The sequence below is a fragment of the Lemur catta genome, chromosome 19, assembly GCF_020740605.2.
Source record: "Lemur catta isolate mLemCat1 chromosome 19, mLemCat1.pri, whole genome shotgun sequence".
NCBI classification, from domain to species: Eukaryota; Metazoa; Chordata; class Mammalia; order Primates; family Lemuridae; genus Lemur; species Lemur catta.
In genome coordinates, this window is record NC_059146.1 from 29,590,060 (window position 1) to 29,611,666 (window position 21,607).

General features: G+C 53.0%; 2 protein-coding genes across 6 annotated transcripts; both read left to right on the forward strand.

Moving 5' to 3' along the window:
• The first annotated feature begins 4,064 nt into the window (after nt 1-4,064).
• Nucleotides 4,065-12,575, forward strand: FBL (fibrillarin). 2 transcript variants are annotated; one of them, XM_045532015.1, is made up of 9 exons: nt 4,065-4,181; nt 7,042-7,197; nt 7,305-7,406; nt 7,492-7,586; nt 8,643-8,813; nt 9,741-9,873; nt 10,921-11,033; nt 12,221-12,366; nt 12,471-12,575. In XM_045532015.1, the coding sequence occupies exons 1-9, from the start codon at nt 4,172-4,174 to the stop codon at nt 12,493-12,495; spliced, it is 951 nt and encodes a 316-aa protein (XP_045387971.1). In that variant the 5' UTR covers nt 4,065-4,171; the 3' UTR covers nt 12,496-12,575. The 2 variants fall into 2 exon arrangements, with proteins under 2 accessions (XP_045387971.1, XP_045387973.1); XM_045532017.1 differs by lacking the exon at nt 8,643-8,813 and having other exon boundaries at nt 4,143-4,181.
• Nucleotides 12,576-12,863: 288 nt separating this feature from the next.
• Nucleotides 12,864-21,199, forward strand: DYRK1B (dual specificity tyrosine phosphorylation regulated kinase 1B). 4 transcript variants are annotated; one of them, XM_045532019.1, is made up of 12 exons: nt 13,645-13,788; nt 15,104-15,267; nt 16,143-16,262; nt 16,356-16,544; nt 16,939-17,086; nt 17,918-18,204; nt 18,891-19,037; nt 19,116-19,256; nt 19,551-19,586; nt 19,671-19,866; nt 20,259-20,365; nt 20,461-21,199. In XM_045532019.1, the coding sequence occupies exons 1-12, from the start codon at nt 13,710-13,712 to the stop codon at nt 20,830-20,832; spliced, it is 1,986 nt and encodes a 661-aa protein (XP_045387975.1). In that variant the 5' UTR covers nt 13,645-13,709; the 3' UTR covers nt 20,833-21,199. The 4 variants fall into 4 exon arrangements, with proteins under 4 accessions (XP_045387977.1, XP_045387974.1, XP_045387975.1 ...); XM_045532021.1 differs by lacking the exon at nt 13,645-13,788 and adding an exon at nt 12,864-13,004 and having other exon boundaries at nt 19,551-19,866; XM_045532018.1 differs by having other exon boundaries at nt 13,644-13,788; nt 19,551-19,866.
• The last annotated feature ends 408 nt before the right edge of the window (nt 21,200-21,607 follow it).

The window sequence follows — 21,607 nt, forward strand, 5'->3', positions numbered from 1 at the left end:
TTCTCATGTTGTACTTCCAAAAAATGATTTTGAATAAATAAATTATAATCTCTGAAGATTCTTGGCCAAAAAATGAAAAATGTATGTGTGTGTGTGTGTGTGTGTGTGTGTGTGTGTGTGTGTGTGTGTGAGAGAGAGAGAGAGAGAGAGAGAGAGAGAGAACCAAATGATGGGAACTTATTTGGATCCTGATTTGAACAAGCAGCGACTTTTAAAATCACATATTTTAGACCAAAGAGGGATATGTGGATATGGACTGGTTACTAGGTTATATAAGGGAATTTTTGTTGATTTTGTTAGGTATGATGATATAAGAAAATGTTCTCATTTTTTAAAAGAGATGCATACTTAAGTGTATGGAGGTTAAATGGCATAACATTGAAATTTGTTTTAAAATACTCCAGAAAAAAAAAAACAAGGCTGTTTTATATGGTGTTGGTTGTTGAGGCTGGCTGATGAATAAATGGGGGTTTCTTATGGTCTCGATTCTTGTGAAGGGTTTAAACTTTTGTTATAAAAGTGAAAAAGAAATTCATCAAGTTATCAACAGCCCAGCCTTAATAGCTTCTGAAGAGCCTCTGAAAGTGTCTTAGGACACTTGGTCTAATTTTGTTTTTCCCTGAAAAGTATACCCAACACCAGCCCTATTGCTCTGATAATCTTTCAGCTCCAACAATCCATCAAGTTGACCACCTTTCCACTCTTCCTCACCCCTCATGGCCACTGTGGACATTCCGTCATTCATTCAATAAATGTCTTTGAGCACCTACTATGTGCTAAGTGTGAAATGTATTGTGGTAGACTGAAAAATGCACGCCCCCTCCTCAAAAGACAACGAGTCAATCCCTGAAACCTGCAAATGTTACCTTATTTGGATAAGTGATCTTTGCAGGTATAATTAAGGATCTTTAGATAGGGAAAATATCCTGGCTTACCTAGGTGAGGCCTAAGTGTAGTCACACATATCCTTAGAAGAGGGAGGCAGAGAGAGAACGGACCCAGAGAAGGCACTGTGAAGATGGAGGCAGAGACTGGCGTGATGTATCCACAAACCAAGGAACGCCAGCAGCCACCAGAAGCTGGAAGAAGCACGGAACGGATTCTCCCCTAGAGCCTGGGGATGGAGGGAGGCCCTGCAGACACCTTCATTTTGGACTTCTTGCTCCGACAACTTTGAGAGAATAAAATTCCTCTTGGTTAAGCCACCAAATTTGTGGCAATGTGTAACATGCATTTGTTAGTGCGTGTGTGCCACATCAGAGTAAAAATGTCAATTAGATGCAGTTGGACATGTAAGTGTGGAGTCCAAGGAAGAAATCCAAACCAGAGGGATACATGTCGGAGTTGCCAGTTTTTAATTCAGTGAAAATGGACACATCATCAAGGGCGTAAGATGGAGAGAGAAGAGAAGCGTGATCCCTGGGGTGCTCTAAAGGGAAGAGATCAGGTGGTGAGAGTGGTGTCGCCATGAGGGGATGAGGAACAGTGAAAAGGTGATTGACTTAATGGATTGTTGGGGCTGAAGGATCATCAGAGCAGTAGCTTTAGAGGGAGTGAGCTGGAGAGGTACTAGGTAACGGGCAGAAAGAGAGATGCATGCAACTGAGATTCTGCAGGGGCTGTGGTTTAGGGGTTCTTGCTGTGTCAGGGTGGGTCTTTCTCCCCCACTGAGCTGTGTCCTCTGGGGCTATCACAGTTACCATTGTGTCCCCAGGACAAGGCTAAGCATGACCGTGGGAGGGAAAGGTTCGGTGGAGGACAAGCTTACTGGAGGAGAAGAGGTCAAGGCACTGAGAGGCCAGAGTGGTCAATTTGGAAATTACCAAGAGTGATGACAGGGGTGGGGGGTGGGGGTGGGTGGCAGTTAGCCTGGAGCTAAAATGACAGTGAGCAGGAGTGACTTGGGAGTCGATGGTGATGGCAGCAAGAAGGGGAGCAGGTGCTACAGTGTGACTGTGCAAGCTTCAGAGCCAGGGGTTTAGGGAGGAGGCAGACAGAATGGTTTAGAAGAGGCAGTGAGGAGCGATAAGGCTCTTATCCCATCTACCGGTCTAGTGGACATGAGGCCAAGAAGGAGAAAGCAGCCCCTGCTTGGAAGGGCTGCATGGAAAGGTGTGTCTTCAGGGGACAGCCAGGTTGTGGTTAGAGCAGGAAGGCAAAATGAAGGTTCAGAGGAAGTTGAAGAAATGGGAAATATCGGGGAAAAACCCTTAAAGGCTTCCTCCACTCCAGCCCTGCCCTGTCCACTTGAGCCTCCCTGACCCCGACCCGACCCCTCTGGCCTTAGACTGTCCCAGAACCAGTCTGTCTCCCCTACGGGACTGGCAGCTCCAGGAGGGCAGGGAAAAGCCTGGGACTGCTTCAGTCACCATTGTGTCCCCAGCACAACATCAGCAGTGACAGTGCCAATTTCGGGCCTGCAGAGCAAGTTGGCAGGTGAAGTAGTACCTCAGAACCAGGAAATGGGGCCAGGATTCCAAGAAACAGGGCTGTCAACCCTACATCTGCACTTGTACTCTTGAGCATTTTTATCCTTTAAGGAAAAAATTTAATTAGAAGGCAAACAGTAAAATGCGTAAGAAACTGGTAATATTATCCTGAATTGGACCCATTGGAATTATTGTACAGCTCCTAGAAATTCAGAATCAACTCAGCTATTTCATCTCATAGTTTTGAAAAGTTTCAGCAGATTTTCCATCTTAATATCTAAACACATTTTCAGGAATGTTTCTGTACAAACTGGTGGCCTTGCGCAGCTGGAACACCCTGCACAGAGAACTCAAAACAGTATGAGTTCATTCTTTCATTCAACAAATATTTACTGAGCACCCACAGTGATAGAGCAGTGAATGGAACAGACTCAATATCTGGGCTACAGACTATTGGGTTATTCTGGAGGTTTTCGGTAACTTCTCATAGTAGCACTCTGTTTTGCTTTGCAGAATGAATATAGTGGTGAATATTAATATTGTAAAAATATTACAAAATAAAAGCACAAAGTTCTCAATACTGAAGCAGAATCTGTCCCCTCCTCGACCCTCCCTCTGCCCCACTGTGATCTTGCCCATCCTTGTCTCCTACCTGGTTCATGGCAGCGGGCCCCTCCTTGGCATTCTGCTCCCACCCTCAGGCCTGCAGTCTGTTTCCCACATGCAGCGAGTGACCCCACGTCAGATCCTTCTCTGCTTAGAATCCTTCCTTAGCTCCATCTCACTTAGGGTAAAAGCCAAAGTCCTCACCACGGCCCACAAGGCCCCACACAATCTGAACTTGTTACCTCCCTGCCCTCATCTCCCCACACCTCTCATCCTTGCTCTGTCTACCCCCACCACACTCCTCACTGTCTCTCCAACCCTCTGTATCTCTCCTGCCTCAGGGCCTTCGCACCTGCAGTCCTCCCTTGCCTGGAACTCTCTTCCCCTAGAAAGATGCATGCCTCCCTCCGTGTCTCCTTTAGATCTTTGCTCAAAAGTCGTCCGATGCACTCCTTGACCACCATACAACCCTACCCTGCTGTTTTCTCCAAAGCACTTACTGCCTTCTAACATTCGATATGTTTTACTAACTAGTTTGGTGTCTGTTTCCCCTATTAAAAGATGAGCTCCAGGAGAGTGAGGATTTTTATGTCCTGTTCACTGCTGTATTCCCAGAGCCTAGAACAGTGCCTGGTGCATACCAGGTGCATAGTAAATAGTATTTTTTTTTTTAATGTATGAATGGGAGCCCAGAATAGGTCCTTGTTCTTGCGGGGTGCAAATGGGTCAGGGAGGCTTTTTGGGTGTCGAGGGGCTTTAAGGAGTTAGCTGGGAATAGGGAACAGGGTCAGAGGGCACAGCCCGTGAGAAGGCCTGGGTATGAGCCCTGATTATTTGGGTGCTCGCACCGGTGACGGGGGAATGGGAAACGAGGTTACAGTACAGACCGCTGTGCAGGTAACGGCTGGGAGTGCGGAGAAGAAGCGAAGTGGCCGGTGTTTTGAAAGGCTCGCGTATCCCGCCCACTGCGCACGCGCCGAGCTCCGGGCGGAGCTGGGGGCCCAGGGGCGGGGCTACGCGGTTGCGTCACCGCCGCACAGCGCCGCGCGCCTGCGCTCTTTTCCACGTGCGAAAGCCCGGGACTCGTGGAGTTAGGGACGCGGCAGACTCCCGAGTCGTGCGAGTCAGCGCTCGTCATGAAGCCAGGTACTGGCCGGGGTTGGGGTCCAGGGTCACGGACTGAGGCTAGGTGGGAATTCAGATGCCAGGCCAGAGTCCGAGGGGTGGGGCCTGTGGCAGGGGTTCTGAGCCCGGGATCCGGTCTCATGTGGGAAGGGGTTCCTGGTTCCGCCCTGGGATCGATCCTGAGCCCAAGTGGTTGGGGGGTTGCTACTGGGTTCGGAGGTCATGGTCGTGAGCGGAGGGCCTTGGGCCTGGGATTGGGGGTTTTGATCTGGAGTTCGTCTCATTGAGCCCGTCATTAGGGATTTTGGGATATTGGGCCAGAGGCAGCACTCAAGGGTTCTGACCCAGAGGATCCAGGCCTCTGGGGTCTTGGATCTCTGAGCGTGGGTTTTGGGGATTCTGGCTTGGGTGGGAGATGGAGGGTTCCTGATCTTGGGTCCGGGAGCTGGGTCTGGGAAGCCCCCCATTTGCCTCTCCTGTTGCCGCTGCCACCACCATCCCCTTGGCCCCCAACCCAGCTTCTTCGGGTTGGTTGAAGTGGATGAGGAAGCCCCTCTTGGTAGTGTGCGGCCCTCTGCGGCCCACTTTCCTCCCATCCCCTACACCTCCAGGGGGGCGGGTCCCCAGGGATGGAGTGGAGACTTGGGGCCTAGCATTCCCAGCTCCACGGTGAGATTTCACAAGCTTGGCATTAGCTGGGGGGAGAGGGGATAGTCACAGGACATGAGTGGTTTTATTCATTTGATTTTCCACAAGATTCTGATGAACCCACTCACTCCCCTCATAGTGGAATGATGGGAGTCCTGGCTTTTGACAGCAGAAGGGCCTCACCTCAACTTTCCAATTCTGGCTCAGCTTCTCAGCCTGCTGTGTGACCTTGGGAATGTGGCTTTACCTCTCTGGGCCTCAGGTTTTACATCAATAAAATGGAACCCATGTAGGATTAAGCAAGGTCATGTTAAAAAATGGCTCTAATTGGTATCTTTTATCTTCTCAAAGAGAACAAAATTAGGGTCCTTCTCCATAGTGTTTAAGGGCTTCCTTCCTATGGCCTGCCCAGCCCCTACTCATCCATGTGAGAACTTGCTCCATTGAGTTTGGAGAATTTTTCACTGTGGCCAAAAGGGTTTGTTTCCTTAGTACAGGCTTTCTTTTTTTCCATCTTCTTTTGTGTGTGTGTATATCTGTGGAGCAATAAGGGTCACCTGGGAGGAGATTTGTAGATCCTTCTCTCCTTTCCAAGCTCCCTTTCTCTTAAGTGTTTGAAGTGGGGTGGGCAGTGCTGGGCTGTGGCTTTCCTGCTGAGACCCTGCCATGCCTGCAGGCATCCTATGGTCTGTGATTCCCTCAGGAATGGGGGATACCCCTTCTTCCTCTGACCTTCCTTCATTGTGTGGTAGAATGTGAAGTTGCAGAAGTTGTCAGGAGTCAACTGTTCAGTAAGGATTTTAGTCTGAGTGAGAGGAGAAGCCTTTGGGAGATTTTGAGCAGGAGCATGGTGCAGCCTGATTGACATTTTTAAAAGGGATCCTTTATGTAAAAGACTTCCGGGTGAAAGCAGGTACATCCGTGGGAAGTTTGTTGCTACAGTCTAGATGATGTGGCTTGGACCAGGGTGGTGGCAGTGGATATGCTGACAAATTGTCATAATTTGGGAATGTATTTTGAAGATAGAGCCTACAGATTGCATGTGAGTGACAGAGGAGTCGAGGATAACTAAGGGTTTGGGGTTATGTAGCTGGAAGGATGGCGTTGCCAGTTTTGAGATGGGGAAGGCTGTGGGAGGACAGCAGATTTTAAACCAGGAGGTTTGTGGACACCCCCCCCCCCAAAACTACCCAGAAAAGTTTGTGTGAATGTGTGTTTTTTCTGAGGAGTGGGTACTTTTGGTACATTTTTATGAAAGCTGCAGGACCTGAAATGGATTAAGATGTGTTTTGGGTATCTGGGATTGAAAGTTTGCGCTCATGCCCACTGCGCCCATGAACTTGCCCGCATTTCCCAGGTGTCTTTTCTGTTGGGCCTGAATTGAAAGTGTCATGGGCCTAACTAGCAGCTTCTCCCCTGAATAGGGGGGAGAAGGCACTCATTCCGCTGAGTTTGAGTAATAATATTCAAACTATGTGCCAGGCAGTGTATTATGTGAAGTGCCTTGTGTGTATTAAGTCGTTTGATCTTTACAATTCTGTGAGGTGGGCACTGTATTATCTCCATGTCTCCATCTTGCAGATGAAATTGTCTAGACTCCCGCAAACCTTCCCTACTCTCAGGGATGGTGAATGGCAGTGGCATGGCTGATCTCCCTGTAGGAGGTACAAGAGTTGCTTGAGGGAAGAGACCAGGGTTCCCCTGGTCACCACTGGATCACCTGCTTTCCGAATGAACACAGAAGGGGCTTTCTCCATGCACAGAGAGGGTACTTTCTCCGTAGCAGCACCCAGGAGTTTAAGAGTCATCAGCAGACAGTTGCTCATCTAATATTTATTGAGCCCATACTTTGTGCCACATGTGGTGCAGGGTGCTAGGGATGTAGTGATGACCAAAACAGTTAAAAATCTCTGTCCATTTGGAGCTTGATTCTAGTGGGGGAGGCGGGCAGTAATAATATTAAAAATGGCACGTGTGATAATTAACGTGCAGAGTGGCCAGGGAAGGTCCTTCTGAGGAAGTAACATTTCATCAGATTCCTGAATGCAGCGAAGGAGTGGGTGGGCCGTGCAAATGTCTGCAGGAGCTGGGCAGTGGACATTCCTGGACATGTGTCTTGGTTCACACAGGCACACGTTTCTCCAGTTGCTCACCTGAATGGAATTGCTAGGTACGCGGTTGCTTAACCTTTTAAGTTTCATTTTCCCAATACTTGTTTTTGTTTCCACCACAGGTTTCAGTCCCCGTGGCGGTGGCTTCGGCGGCCGAGGGGGCTTTGGTGACCGTGGAGGTCGCGGTGGAGGCCGAGGAGGCTTTGGTGGGGGCCGAGGTCGAGGTGGAGGCTTTAGGGGCCGTGGACGAGGAGGAGGAGGCGGCGGCGGAGGACGAGGTAACTGAAGCTGACGAGGGGTGATGGAGGAGGCCTTCCCTGGGGCGGGGAGCGAGGAGGGAAGAGATTTAGGGGTCTCCCTCTCTTACTGCATCTCTCCCTTATAGGTGGAGGCTTCCAGTCTGGCGGCAACCGGGGTCGTGGTCGGGGAGGAAAGAGAGGAAACCAGTCGGGGAAGAATGTGATGGTGGAACCTCATCGGCACGAGGGTGAGTGAGGAAGGCAGGGAACTGGTAGAGCTCAGGGGTGGAGTGGGGCGGGAGTCCTCACCCCTGCTTCGATCCCCTCACCCAGGTGTCTTCATTTGTCGAGGAAAGGAAGATGCACTAGTCACCAAGAATCTGGTCCCTGGAGAATCAGTTTATGGAGAGAAGAGAGTCTCAATTGCGGTGAGACCTGGGCCCCTGACCAAGCCACCAGGGTCCCAGTCGATGGTGTAACCAGCAGTCTGGTCTCCCTGTGTCCTACACATGACAGCCAGGGGATCATCTTAATACATAAGAGAGACCATCCACGCTCCTCCTCAAACACCTCTGTGGCTCCCCGGTGCCCTCAGGTTAAAGTCCTGAGTCTTCACTGTGCACTCAAAGGTTCTGCACGTTCTAGTTCCCCCTCCCCACCCCCGGCCCCATCTCTTCCCACTGTCCCCTGGACCCTGCAGCCACACTGGCCTCCTTGCTGTTTCCTCTACCAGCTCCGTGTGAGGCTGGTTCCTTCTCATCATCTGTCTCTGCTCAGGTGTCACCTTATCTTTCTGACAAAGCCATCTCACACCACCACCCTGACTGTCAAAAGCAGCCCTCCCTGCCCATCCCTAGTCCTGTCATCCCATGTCACCTTATGGCCTGACACATGCTTGCCTCGTGGCTTTCCTGCTTGTTTTCGCTCTGCCCCAGATGCTCTCCCCCAGGTACCTTGGGTGGCCCTGGCCACCTTCAGGTCTGATCAGAAGCCTACGTACAGTTCAGCTCTTCGCCGGTGCTCTTTCTCACTTGCACCTATTCCCTGCCCAACTCCTCATGCCCCATATCTTCTTTCCTGGCTTGATCTTCTCTCCTTAGCACCTGTCACCACCTGATATGCCATGTTATATTTAGTCAGTAAAGTGAATACTTGGGCCTTAAGGGCAGGGATCTTTGTCTTGTATCACCAGTGCCTGGAGCAAGGGCGGGCACGTGGCAGGTGCTGGCACAGTGGATGTTTGTTGAACGAGCGCCTAGGTCTTACTGTTACTCTTTGTGTTTATTCTCTGTGGCTGCCCCTTCCCCTGAGTCAGTAACCTCCGTGAGAAGGCAGGGACTGCATCCGTCATGGTCGCTGCTGTGTACCCACATTCAGTTCTTGATGGGACTGCCCGGTCCTTTTCGAGGGCCCTAGGGTCAAGGGCGATGAGGTCCTGCAGAAGAGCCTTGCACTGACTTCCATCCGCATGTCTCCTGCTGCAGGAGGGAGATGACAAAATCGAGTACCGAGCCTGGAACCCCTTCCGCTCCAAGCTGGCAGCAGCAATCCTGGGCGGTATAGACCAGATCCACATCAAGCCAGGGGCCAAGGTGCTCTACCTCGGGGCTGCCTCGGGCACCACCGTCTCCCATGTCTCTGACATCGTGGGCCCGGTGAGTGGATGGGTGAGGAGGGTGAGCCAGGGCAGGTGGGGAGGTGGGGAGGCAGGAAAGACCACTTTACCTCTGCCACTGCGCTGTGTGACTTAGGGCCAGGCCCTTTCCTCCCACAGTGCCTGTAAGTACAAGGAGCAGTTTAAACCACTAGTCTCACTCAGCCTCGCCCCTGGGCCCTTGGCCTCGAGAGAAGAGGTGTGGGTTGGGGTGACCAGCATCAGAGGGAAGCAGAGGGAGTATAGGTACCAGGCTGTTTGATTTGATGGCCCTCTTTAAAAATTCATGCCCCCAAAATCTGGTTTTCTGGATTCTCTTGAAAGAACCAGGAAATCTCATGGTTTCTGGGCCTGCATTTGTGTAACTATATAGATTTCCCATTTAGGGGGCACCCGCGTGTCTCACTTTGTTACCCCTTGTTCCTTTATGTGATTCTAGGCTGTTAGTTTAGTGCTTAAAAACCCAGGGCTTCCATCAGGCATTTAGTGCTGTGGCTTTTGACAAGTTACCCAACCTCTCTGAATCTCAGTGTACTCCTCTGGAAAATCGGGTAGTTGACAAGATTAAATGAGTTAATTCTTTAAGGTGCTCAAAGCAATGCCTGGCCCGTCACATACTTTTAGCTCTTGTTATTTCATCTCTGTGCTTGGCTTCCTGGTTTTAAGCTTCTGTTGGGAGCCTGGGCTCTCTGTTCAGGCAAATTGGGATGGGGTAGCTTTGCTACCTGCTGAATAACCCATGGTTGGCAACTTCATGTCTCTGGACCTCAGTTTATTCATGTTTAAAGTGGATGTTATAACAATAGTTGTTACATGGTAGGACTTTGATTTGGGGATTAACGAGATGCTGTGTGTAGTGTTTGTGCCCCAGAGTAGGCCCCATACATGAGAACTTGAATCATTGTTAGTATTATGTGATTTATTTTAGGATGGTCTAGTCTATGCAGTTGAGTTCTCCCACCGCTCTGGCCGTGACCTCATTAACTTGGCCAAGAAGAGGACCAACATCATCCCTGTGATTGAGGATGCTCGGCACCCGCACAAATACCGCATGCTTATCGGTGAGGGGTCTGGGGGTGGCCCAGGTTGGGTAGGACAGACCACTCCAGGTTTCCTGGAAGGGCCAGCAGAGCCCTGATTCGGATGGAATTGGAGTGGATGAGCAGGCCTCTTGAGTCTGCAGAGATGGAAAGGGGGCGAGGGGAGCCAGGTGAGGTTGTGGAGGTGGTGACTCAGCTTCAGGGTCTCAGATGTCCGGCTCCCTTGCAGGGCCAACCTCCTTTCCTCCATTCTCCTCCCCCTCTCCTTAGGTCCCTTGTACTTCTGCCTTCCTCCAAAACATGGTACTTATTACACTGCCCCTGGCTTGTGTATAAAAGCCTCCTTCAAGGGTCCTTATCATCCTGTGGTGAGATCATAGTCCAGAACACTAACTGAGCATGGCTTGGCCCAGAGGGGCCCATTGTGAAATGACTTTATTTTTTAAAATTCAAAAATGTAATATGAAAAATGGAAAGCCTTATAAATCACCCCCAGAGGTAACTGATAAGAACAATTTGATGCCTGCTTTTCTCGATTACTAAAGAATCAGTTTTCATTACACCACTTTTTTTTTTAATTACATCACCTTAAAAATCCTACCTCTCATTCTCATTTTTCTTTCTGTGAGATTTTGTTTTCCCATTCAATCATACCATCAGCCTTGTCCTGCAGCTTTCATTAGACAATCCTGCCAACGCTCTTGCCTATAAGTGCTCACTTTTACTTGTCTTTTTGATGACGTGTCTGTCTCCCCCCCAGACCCGGGAGCGTCTCGAGGGCAGGGTCCGGGTCTGACTCGTCTCTATGTCCCCTACGCCCGGCCCAGGGCTGGCCACAGAGTAGGTGGCAACCATGGTTTATAAGAGGAGTGAATGAATGATGTGACTGTGGGTTTTGGACCCATCTTGGGGGCACTATGGAGGGAGGGGGTTCAGTGGGAGGGAGGGAGACTGGAGGCAGGGAGACTGTCCTAGGAGGAACCTGCTGGTGATGGGGTACAGGCCCCATGGGAGGATCTGGGAAGATCTCTGGTGGATTGACTTTTAACGGCCGCCCCTTTCTTCTAGCAATGGTGGATGTGATCTTTGCGGACGTGGCCCAGCCAGACCAGACCCGGATTGTAGCCCTGAATGCCCACACCTTCTTGCGTAATGGAGGACACTTTGTGATTTCCATTAAGGTACGGGACTTGGAGGAGTCTGAGATGGGGCGGCAATGTCCTGGGGAGGTATCTTCTTTATCTGTGTCTGTTAAGCAGCCAGTCAGAACAGGGGGCCTTCATACCCCCTAATCTAATCAGTCCACTTCCAGCCATTATTCCCACCCAGCTCCCTACAAGCTACCCCCTGTCTCTCAATCAAATAGCACATGACAAAACATTTCTCTAAAACTGAAAGCTTTGGATTTAAAGAGGCAAGAGAGTGTAGTGGTCAAGTGCATGATTGCCAAGTCTGACCATCTTCAGTTTGAATTCCAGTTTGCTCTATGACTTTGGGCAAGTTAGTTAACCTATGTACTTTAGTTTCTTATAAAATGGAAATCTTAGTCCATTCTCTTTTAGGATTGATGTAAGGATTAAATTAATCAGTATATGTGAAGTGTTTAGAACAGATCCTGGCATAGAATAAATACTAGATAAATGCTAGGTGCATCTTTCAACATTGTCTTTCTTTTGACATACAAAGAAATCTTCCTGTGTACCTTTCACGAGGTCCACCATTTGTTAGCCTTTTCCTACATTTGTTTTATTATTCTCAGCTGCATTATTACTATTATTAAAGAAGAAGGAGAAAAAAGCAAATAATTCCTGGGTGTAAAATGTAAACACTAGCTTTTAGATGAAGAGGATTCTGTTTGTGGCTTCCTGCTCCAAATCCAAACCAAATTAAATACTTGCACCACATTTCCAAGACCTGAGTGTCTTAGTCGGTTTTATGCTGCTATGACAGGATACTACCAACTGGATACTTTATAATAAATTTATTTGGCTCACAGTCCTGAAGGCTGGGAAGTCCAAGATCAAGAGTCCACATCTCGTGAGGGCCTTCTTCCTACATTGTCCCATGGCAGAAGGGGGAAGGGCAAGAGCAAGAAAGAGGTCATAATTAATCCTTTTTAGTGGGTACTCACTTCCACGATAATGGCATTAATCCATGACATAACCACCTCTTAAAGATCCCACGTGTCAACATTGTTGCATTGGGAACTGCGTTTATAATACATGCACTTTGAGGGACACATTCAAACCATAGCACTGAACTTCACTTGCGTTTCCAATGAAAACGTACTTCAGGTTTAAAGAGCATAAAAAAGGGGAAACAGCCCAAAGCCCTACTGCAGACTTCAAATCCCTTCTCTCCTCTGTAGGCCAACTGCATTGACTCCACAGCCTCAGCCGAGGCGGTATTTGCTTCAGAAGTGAAAAAGATGCAGCAGGAGAACATGAAGCCCCAGGAGCAGCTGACCCTAGAGCCATACGAAAGAGACCATGCCGTGGTCGTGGGTGTGTACAGGTGAGCAGGGGGGCTAGTAATCCATCAAGATGAAGATCTCTGTCCCTTGCACCCAGAGTGCCACAGTCCTGGGGACCCCCCTCACTCCTATCTTCCTCTCACAGGCCACCCCCCAAGGTGAAGAACTGAAGCCCAGTGCTGTCTGGATTTCGAGAAATGTGTGTTGATACTGTTACACGTGTGTTTTTCTATTAAAAGACTCATCCGTCTCCCCTGTGTGCCGCTGATTGGTATTTGACCGCTGTTGACAACAGAGCGCATGCGCTCTTGGTCTACATTTGGGGGGGGGGGTCTCATCCGATCATACAGCGCATGCTCCTTGCTTAGCTGCCTCTTGCGCAGCCGCAACTGGGATTCCGGCGCTTGGGAGGGATTGGTAGCCCACTGCGCATGTGTGCCGGTAAGCGGCCTCAGCGCGCAGGCGCGGGGTGTTACCCTGGGCCACGTGAGGGGAGGGGGTGGGAGGAGTGGGGGGCGGAGCCGGGGGGGGGCTGGTTTGTTGTGGTCGCCATTTTGCTGGTTGCATTACTGGGAAATCGGGGCCCTGGCTTGCCGTGTCCGCCGGATACTCTCAGCCAGTGGGCAGGTCTGAGCTCGGGCTCCCCGAGCAGTTTGAGTGCCCTTGCCCGCGCCCTCAGGTAACAACGCGGGGACGGGCGGGGCGGCACGCGCTCGCTGGGCTGGGAGCAGGACGGGATCCGCCCTGCCCGCGTCTCCACGAGACTTAGCACAGCCGAAGGAGGAGAGGAGGGGGGCGGTGGGCAGGTGCGGCCGTGCCTGGCATTCATAGTCGGATTCCTGGAAGGGGCCGAGCCCGAGGGAGCCGTCTTTGGAGAGAGGCTGGGAGGGGGTAGCCGGGCCCCACTCCCGCCCTTTGTTTGGGCTCGGCTCCGCCGGCCGCATCGTCGTCGCTTAGCAACAGCTGCCCTAGGCTGTGATTGGTTGAGCTGTTGGCAGCATCAACCAATGGTACGGTTGTTGCCATGGCAGGTGCGAATTGCCAAACTCAGTCGGGCCCCGCCTGCCCGGAGTCCGCCTGCCCGGGCGGGCCTCCTGGGTGGGGGGCGGGACGCCGGGGTCCCCAGGGGCGGGTGGCCGCGCTAGGCGGGGCCGGTGGAGCGAGGGTTAACCCGCCCCTCCCCCGTCCACCTGCTCTCCCCTTCCCCCCGCGTGCCCTGGGCTGACCCTCGTCCCCCCCCCCCGTCCCTCCTCTCCCCGCCTCCGGCGGCTGCTGTTGTCACCCACCGGGCGGCCTGTCCCGCTTGCCTTCCCCCGCCGCGGGGCTTGCCGGGCCGGCCGGGCCAGGGACTGGCGGCCGCTTCCCCAGGGCTGCCACCGCCGCCATGCTGGCTGCTCGCCCACCCCACTGGGGGCCCCACCGCGCCCCAGCCCCCCGTGGGCTCCGCGCCAGCCCTGACCCGGGTATGGGGTGGGGGTGGGAAAGACGTCCTGGTGTGGGAGGGCCCCGGAAAGAGGTTGATTTGGGGGGAAGCTCCAAGAGTGGAGAGGTCCTGGAGTGGCAAGGCATGGAATAGGAGAAAGAGATCTGACATCGGGGAAGGCCTGTGGGGAGAGGATTTTGTTGTGCCGGACACTCTGGGAAGAGACAACTCTGTGATATTTGGGGATTTGGCTATGGGGGCCTAATAGGAACGGGCACAGTTGTGGAATGATCCTAGTGTAGAGGTGTGACTGGAGAAGGGGCTCTGCTAGGAATATTGGGGTGTGTGTGTAGTGGGGCAAGGATGTGCTGTAGGGGAGAAAAGGACGATCTCTTTAAATTGTGGGAAGAGGCACCTCTCTCTTGCTCCCCTCCGGAGGAGTGGGCCTTGATTGGGAGGAGGTCTTGAAGTTATAGCAAGAAGAGCCCTGATGTGACTGGGGTGGGGGGAAAGCTGGAAGATGGTATAGAGAGACTACCTCGATGTCGGGGAACCTGATACAGGGAAGAGGTCTTGGCACAATATGGAGAGAGTCCTCTGGGAAGGGTGTGACCGACCTGGTGGGTGAAAATGCCGTAGAGATAGGACTCTGTTGTATAAGATTTCTCAGATAATCATGGTATGGTCAAGAGGTTCCTGAGGGCTATGATGTGGTTTTAGGGGCCTGCAGAGGACTCTGCTGTGGTTTTGGGGGAGTCCCAGAGGACTCATGTGGTTTGAGGGATCCTAGAGGTCTCTGGATTGGGGGAATCTACTGGGAAGACTAGATCTTGAAGTGGAGGGACCTTGCTGTGATATGGGCTGAGATCCCAATGTTCAAGGAAGGCTACAGAAGGGTGGGATCTTGAGTGAGGGGCCCTGGGGAGGGCCACAATAGAAATGAGAGGAAAAGAATGAATCCTTCTCTCTATACCATCTGTGGTTTCTATCTTTTTCTCTTTTCTTCCCCCCAATTATTGGTGTCTTTCTGTTCTCCTTTCCTGTCATGTCCTATATCAACCCCCCCAACCCCCACCTGGACCCCAATCATTCCCTTTTACATGTTTTCTTTGTGCTGCCTCATTCATTTGTTTGATCATCATTTGTTGAGGGACTCTGCTGTGCCACCCCCTCCCCCCACCCATCTGCCACTTCTCTCTGCCCCCTCTCTTCATTGCTACCTGTTGCTGTGTTGGACCCTTTTTCTCCTCCCTCCGTGCCCTGCCTTCTTTCTCATGCCCACCTCTTCCCTGCCTGGCACTGTCCCACATATCCCTTTGTTCCATGTTGTTTTCTTGCCTCCCACCTGCTCTCAGGTCTCAGCGGCGGTGGCAGCCGAGGTGCAGGATGCGAGAAGGCGCCCCCCAGCCGGGCTCCCGCTCCAGGCCTCACTCCCCTGCGGCCCTCTGAGCCCACCATGGCCGTCCCACCGGGCCATGGTCCCTTCTCTGGCTTCCCAGGGCCCCAAGAGCACACGCAGGTATGCGTTCAGTTAGCTCCTCACCTGGGGGTAAGGGGTGGCTGGGGATAGAAGGGTCTCAGGACCAAAAGATAGTATGGTCGCGAGGGTAGTCTTCTGGGGTCATGGTGGGCCCCATGGGAGTGGAAGATAATAGAGGAGTTGCAGGCAGAGTCAAGGTTTGGAAAGCCTGGGTTCAAATCCTGACATGGTAGTTAAATTACTTAGGTTCTCCATACTTCAGTTTTCTATTCTATAAAAGGGAGCCAATAGTGATGCCTACCTCACAAGGTTGTTGTGAGGCTTAAGTGAGTTAATGAACTGCAAGTAAAATGCTGAGAACAATACCTAGCACATAGTAAATACCCCTCCAGGGTGCTGGATCCAGATCCAAGAGCTTCGGGGTGAAAGAACTGGGCAGAGATTCTCAGAGTTGGGGGTGAGGGTTGGGAAAGCCCCAAGGAATGAGGGTAAATTGAGTTGGGGGACTTCAGAGGTAGGATGCCCAGAATGGATGGTCCCAGGCTGAAGGATTGGGAGGGACAGAGCCCAGGTTTTTCACATGATCTCTCTCACTGAGGTTCAGAAAGGAGGAAAGTTGTGGGGTGAAAAAGCTGACTAAGGGTCTGGGTGAAAGATAAAGGATATATAGTTCACTCATTCACACGACAAATCTCTGATCAACATCCATTATGTGCCAGGCTCTGCTCACAGCACTAGAGATACAGCAAGAATATGACAAAGTCTCTGCCCTTGGAGAGTTTATATTCTAGTGGAGGAGTCAGACAGTGACCAAATAAATATGTGTGTGGTAATGATGCAGCCCGTACAGTTCTCCTTCCTGAGGTTGGAGGTGAAGACCTGTGTCGGTGCCCACCCCTCACCCTGCCCCGCAGGTATTGCCTGATGTGCGGCTACTGCCACGGAGGCTGCCCCTGGCCTTCCGGGATTCAACCTCAGCCCCGCTGCGCAAGCTCTCTGTGGACCTCATCAAGACCTACAAGCACATCAATGAGGTGGGCAGGGGAAGGGGCTCCCAGGCTAGGTGCTGAGAGGCCTTGGCTGCTGACGTGGGCCACTCACCAGTCCTCATCTGGCCGGCTGGGCAGGTATACTATGCGAAGAAGAAGCGGCGGGCCCAGCAGGCGCCACCCCAGGACTCGAGCACCAAGAAGGAGAAGAAGGTCCTGAACCATGGTTATGATGACGACAACCATGACTACATCGTGCGCAGTGGCGAGCGCTGGCTAGAGCGCTATGAGATTGACTCGCTCATTGGCAAGGGCTCCTTCGGCCAGGTGTGGGACACCCTCCCCACCCTCATCCAGGGACTAGGGGCCCAGGCACCCACTAACAATGACCTATGCACCCAGTGTTTCAGTGGCTTCAAGTCCTGTGCTGGGCCACTCAGCCCAGCCACTCGCTTAGTTTCCTTATACCTCAGTCTATTTCTGTAAAGTAGTTCAAATAACAAGACTCTACATATAAGGCAATTGTGTTATTTTGTGTCCAGTGTTTACACCAGTGCCTGACTGATAGTGAGCACTCAACTATGAATTATTAGTAGTATTAATAGTGTTATTGGTGGGTCTCCTTTGCTGGAGGGAGAAGATTGGTACCTGGCTCTGTCCTGCCTCTCTCCCCTGCTCCCCCAACCCCCTGCCCACTTTGTAATGTGCCCTGCCTGGACAGGTGGTGAAAGCCTATGACCATCAGACCCAGGAGCTGGTGGCCATCAAGATCATCAAGAACAAAAAGGCCTTCCTGAACCAGGCCCAGATTGAGCTGCGGCTGCTGGAGCTGATGAACCAGCATGACACAGAGATGAAGTACTACATAGGTGAGGCCTGGGACTGCAGGGCTGTGGGTGTCTGGAATAGCAAGAGCTGGAGCTGGTGGGGATGGGTCGCTCTCCTCCCACCGCCCCCGCATACACACACACAAGGGGGCTGGTGTCTGGTCTGTGATTCTCCTGCTGCTTTCGTGATGCTTTCCCTGTGCACTTGATAATGATGGTCAGAGTTCACTGAGTGCTCACTAAAGGGCCAGCCTCTGTTGTAAGTACTTTACATAAATTCACTCACCACAGCCCTGTGAGGGAAGGGGCATTACTGTTCACATCTTGGAGATAAGAAACCTAGGCATTCAGGTGCTGTCACTTGCATGAGGTGACAGAGTTTATATTCAGCTGAGCTGTAATTTGACAAAGTCATGTGCTGCTCTTAACATCTATGCCAGTTTTTTTCTCTCTTACGCTGATCCCTCTTAGAAAAAGCAACCGTATTTCAAAACTCTGTTTCTTTTAAAAGGAAAATTTACATCCCTACCGTAAATGGAAATCCAGTATCCCTTGCCACAAAAATAAATGTAACTGAGATGGAAACTGTTATAAAAGTAAATACAAACGTGTACAATGTATGCTATACATATCAGCATCTAATGGAAACTGATTTAATCAGAGACTTGAAAAGAAAGTTAACTTCCTGTGTGAATCAAGTTGTATACCATATAAAAACATTGCGACTAGCAGGTGGTACACACGGGCACACCACAATCTGGCTAGTGCTCAGGAAACGGAGGCACTTTCAACTTTGTGACCCCAAGCCACCATCAGCCCTCTCCTCATCTCAGTTTCTTCTCTATTGGCCCATTTCTGTCCTCTCCCGCACAGTGCACCTGAAGCGGCACTTCATGTTCCGGAACCACCTGTGCCTGGTGTTTGAGCTGCTGTCCTACAACCTGTACGACCTCCTGCGCAACACACACTTCCGTGGCGTCTCGCTGAACCTGACCCGGAAGCTGGCGCAGCAGCTCTGCACCGCACTTCTCTTCCTGGCCACGCCCGAGCTCAGCATCATCCATTGCGACCTCAAGCCTGAGAACATCCTGCTCTGCAACCCCAAGCGCAGCGCCATCAAGATCGTGGACTTTGGCAGCTCCTGCCAGCTTGGCCAGCGGGTGCGGCTTGGGGGTGGGGAGCCAGCACTAGCGGCGTGGGTGTGACCAGGGTAGGGGCGGGGCTTGACTGTAGTGGGATTATCCGGAGCAACCTGAGTGGTGTTTCGGATGGGGGCGTTGGCTGGATGGCCCTGGAGGGTGGGGCCAGTGGGTGACACACAGGCAAGGGTAGAGGAGTAGCCCACAGGGTATACCACCCGCTAGAAAGGGGAGAGGTGAAGCCTGAGGGGTCGGGGCCAGTTTTGAAGCTGCCAGATATGGGCAGGGTGACCTTGGGCTGGGTTTGAGCCTGGGGTGCTGCTTCACTAAGTTTTGTTTACCCTGTGCTCTTAAAGCTGGGGATGGAGGTGGGGGGCTTCAACTTTGCTGTTTCTATGAGCTGGCACTTAAAGTGATTATGGCATAGAGGCTTGTAGACTGCAGACATCTGCCTGGTGACCAAGAGGGGCCTGGGGTCAGGGCTGGGGATGGAGATCAGGGTCAGACTAGGCCAGCAGACTCTTGGGCAGATAAAGAGGTGGCAGCAGTGGTTCCTGGGAAGGTGGTGCTAATAGCGGCAGGATTTGGAACCTCTATCCCCAGTTTGGGAGCAGGAGACTTGTTCTCAGTTAGGTCCTCTTAGCTTTGGCGGTGTCAGTGGGACCAGTAGGGGAGGCTGAGGCCCCTGATTATTACCCTTCTTCCAGATCTACCAGTACATCCAGAGCCGCTTCTACCGCTCGCCCGAGGTGCTCCTGGGCACACCCTATGACCTAGCCATTGACATGTGGTCCCTGGGCTGCATCCTTGTGGAGATGCACACCGGAGAGCCTCTCTTCAGTGGCTCCAATGAGGTACGCTCCTCAGGAAGGGGTGAAGTGGAGGGGGTGGAGCCTGGCCGGCCTGGTGACCTGACCACTGGCTGCTTGCAGGTGGACCAGATGAACCGCATCGTGGAGGTGCTGGGCATCCCACCGGCCCCCATGCTGGACCAGGCACCTAAGGCTCGCAAGTACTTTGAACGGCTGCCTGGGGGTGGCTGGACCCTACGAAGGACAAAGGAACTCAGGAAGGTGCGGCCCCTGCCCCGCGCCACTCCCCTATCCCTGGTGACCCCTCACTCTCTCACACTTGGGGCTCCCCCTCTCCCTGCTGCTTCTCCCTTGCGTCTTTCCCATCCTTCCTCTCCCCCTTGTTTGTCCTTTCCTTCCTCCCCTGCCAACCCCATCTCTCCTTCCCACCCGTCTTCTTAGCTTCTCTCCTTCTACTCTCTCTCCTGTGCCTCTGTTTCCCCGTGTGTGTCTCCCTGCCCCTCCTGCCCACTGACGGCCACTCTCTTGCCCCCCCTCCCACCCCCTCCCTGCCAGGATTACCAGGGCCCCGGGACACGGCGGCTGCAGGAGGTGCTGGGCGTGCAGACGGGCGGGCCCGGGGGCCGGCGGGCGGGGGAGCCGGGCCACAGCCCCGCCGACTACCTCCGCTTCCAGGACCTGGTGCTGCGCATGCTGGAATATGAGCCCGCCGCCCGCATCAGCCCGCTGGGGGCTCTGCAGCACGGCTTCTTCCGCCGCACGGCCGACGAGGCCACCAACACGGGCCCGGCAGGCAGCAGTGCCTCCACCTCGCCCGCGCCCCTCGACACCTGCCCCTCCTCCAGCACCGCCAGCTCCATCTCCAGCTCTGGTGGGTGCCCAGTGCCCCTTTGGGGTCTAACAGGGGTGCTGCTCTGGTTTGGCCTGGCCTGGGAACCTTGTCACTGGGCCTTTACACTAGAGCTTTGAAACGGCCTGATCCTGAAGGCCAAAATGGGGTGGAATGGGACTGACAGGGGATGACTGTCCCTAACATTATCTCTCAAACAGCTTGGACTCAGACCCCTGAAACTGTTCGGACTGTAACATACAAAACTCAACTCTGACCCCAAATCTCAAAATTGGGCCTGATCCTTCAAATGGGCTCTGATCTCAAAGCCCAAACCTGGGCCTGGGCGGTGAACTAGACTCAGCCACTCCAAAACCTAGCCACTGCCTCCGCTCATTTGTGGCCTCTTCTCCTCTCTTCCCTGGTGCTTTTAGGAGGCTCCAGTGGCTCCTCCAGTGACAACCGGACCTACCGCTACAGCAACCGATATTGTGGGGGCCCTGGGCCCCCTATCACTGACTGTGAGATGAACAGCCCCCAGGTATTGGGGCTTTGAGGGCTTTGGAGGTGGGTGGTGGGGTTCCTGGGGCTTCAGGACCTGGGTCTCCATCATCCACTGCTCCTTTGCTCCTTTAGGTCCTACACTCCCAGCCGCTGCGCCCCTGGGCAGGGGGTGATGTGCCCCACAAGACACATCAAGCCCCTACCTCTGCCTCGTCACTGCCGGGGACCGGGGCCCAGTTACCCCCCCAACCCCGATGCCTTGGCCGTCCCCCATCACCAACTTCACCACCACCCCCGGAGCTGATGGATGTGAGCCTGGTGGGCGGCCCTCCAGACTGCTCCCCACCTCACCCAGCGCCTGCCCCCCAGCACCCGGCTGCCTCAGCCCTCCGGACTCGGATGACAGGAGGTCGTCCACCTCTCCCACCCCCTGATGACCCTGCCACTTTGGGGCCTCGCCTGGGCCTCCGTGGTGTACCCCAGAGCACGGCAGCCAGCTCATGACCCTGCCCCATCCCTGGGGCCCCTCCTGAAGCCATACCCCCCCCAACTGGGGGCCCTGGGCTCCCATCCTCATCTCTCCCCTTGACTGGAATTGCTGCTACCCAGCTGGGGTGGGTGAGGCCTGCACTGATTGGGGCCTGGGGCAGGGGGTCAAGGAGAGGGATTTGGCCGCACCCTCCCCACTAAGGACTGGACCCTTGGCCCCCTCTCTCCCCCCCTTGTTTTCTATTTATTGTACCAAAGACAGTGGTGGTCCGGTGGAGGGGACACCCCCCTCACCCCAGGGCCCTAGGAGGGGGTGGGGGCAGGTAGGGGGAGATGGCCTTGCTCCTCCTCGCTGTACCCCCCAGTAAAGAGCTTTCTCACATGCCCGCCTGAGCGTTTGCAGGGCCTCGGCTCCCCTCACCTGGCCCTCAGAGGCATGGTGGGGAAGGGTGTTCCGGAAGGGGGTGCCAGAAGAGCTTTGTGTGTGGATCCGTCCCTTCTGGAGAAGTTACGTCTTGGTGTAGGCGTGGGGCTCCTGGAGATCTGGGGCTATAAAGTCCTAGACAGAGATCCTGGATAGCATCTTAGCCCACATGTCCCTTTTCCAGGGTAAACTGAGATCCCGAAAGCTAAAGGCCCAGCTCTGGCCTGTTGCTGGAAGCATGTGTCCTAATAAACCAGGGCTTCCCCAGAGTCTGCACAGGAGAGGCTGCTTATGCCAAGCAGGCATCCAGGAGGGGCGAAGTGCACTTACCAGGTCTTATTGGTGCAATCTGGGGAACAGGCAGGT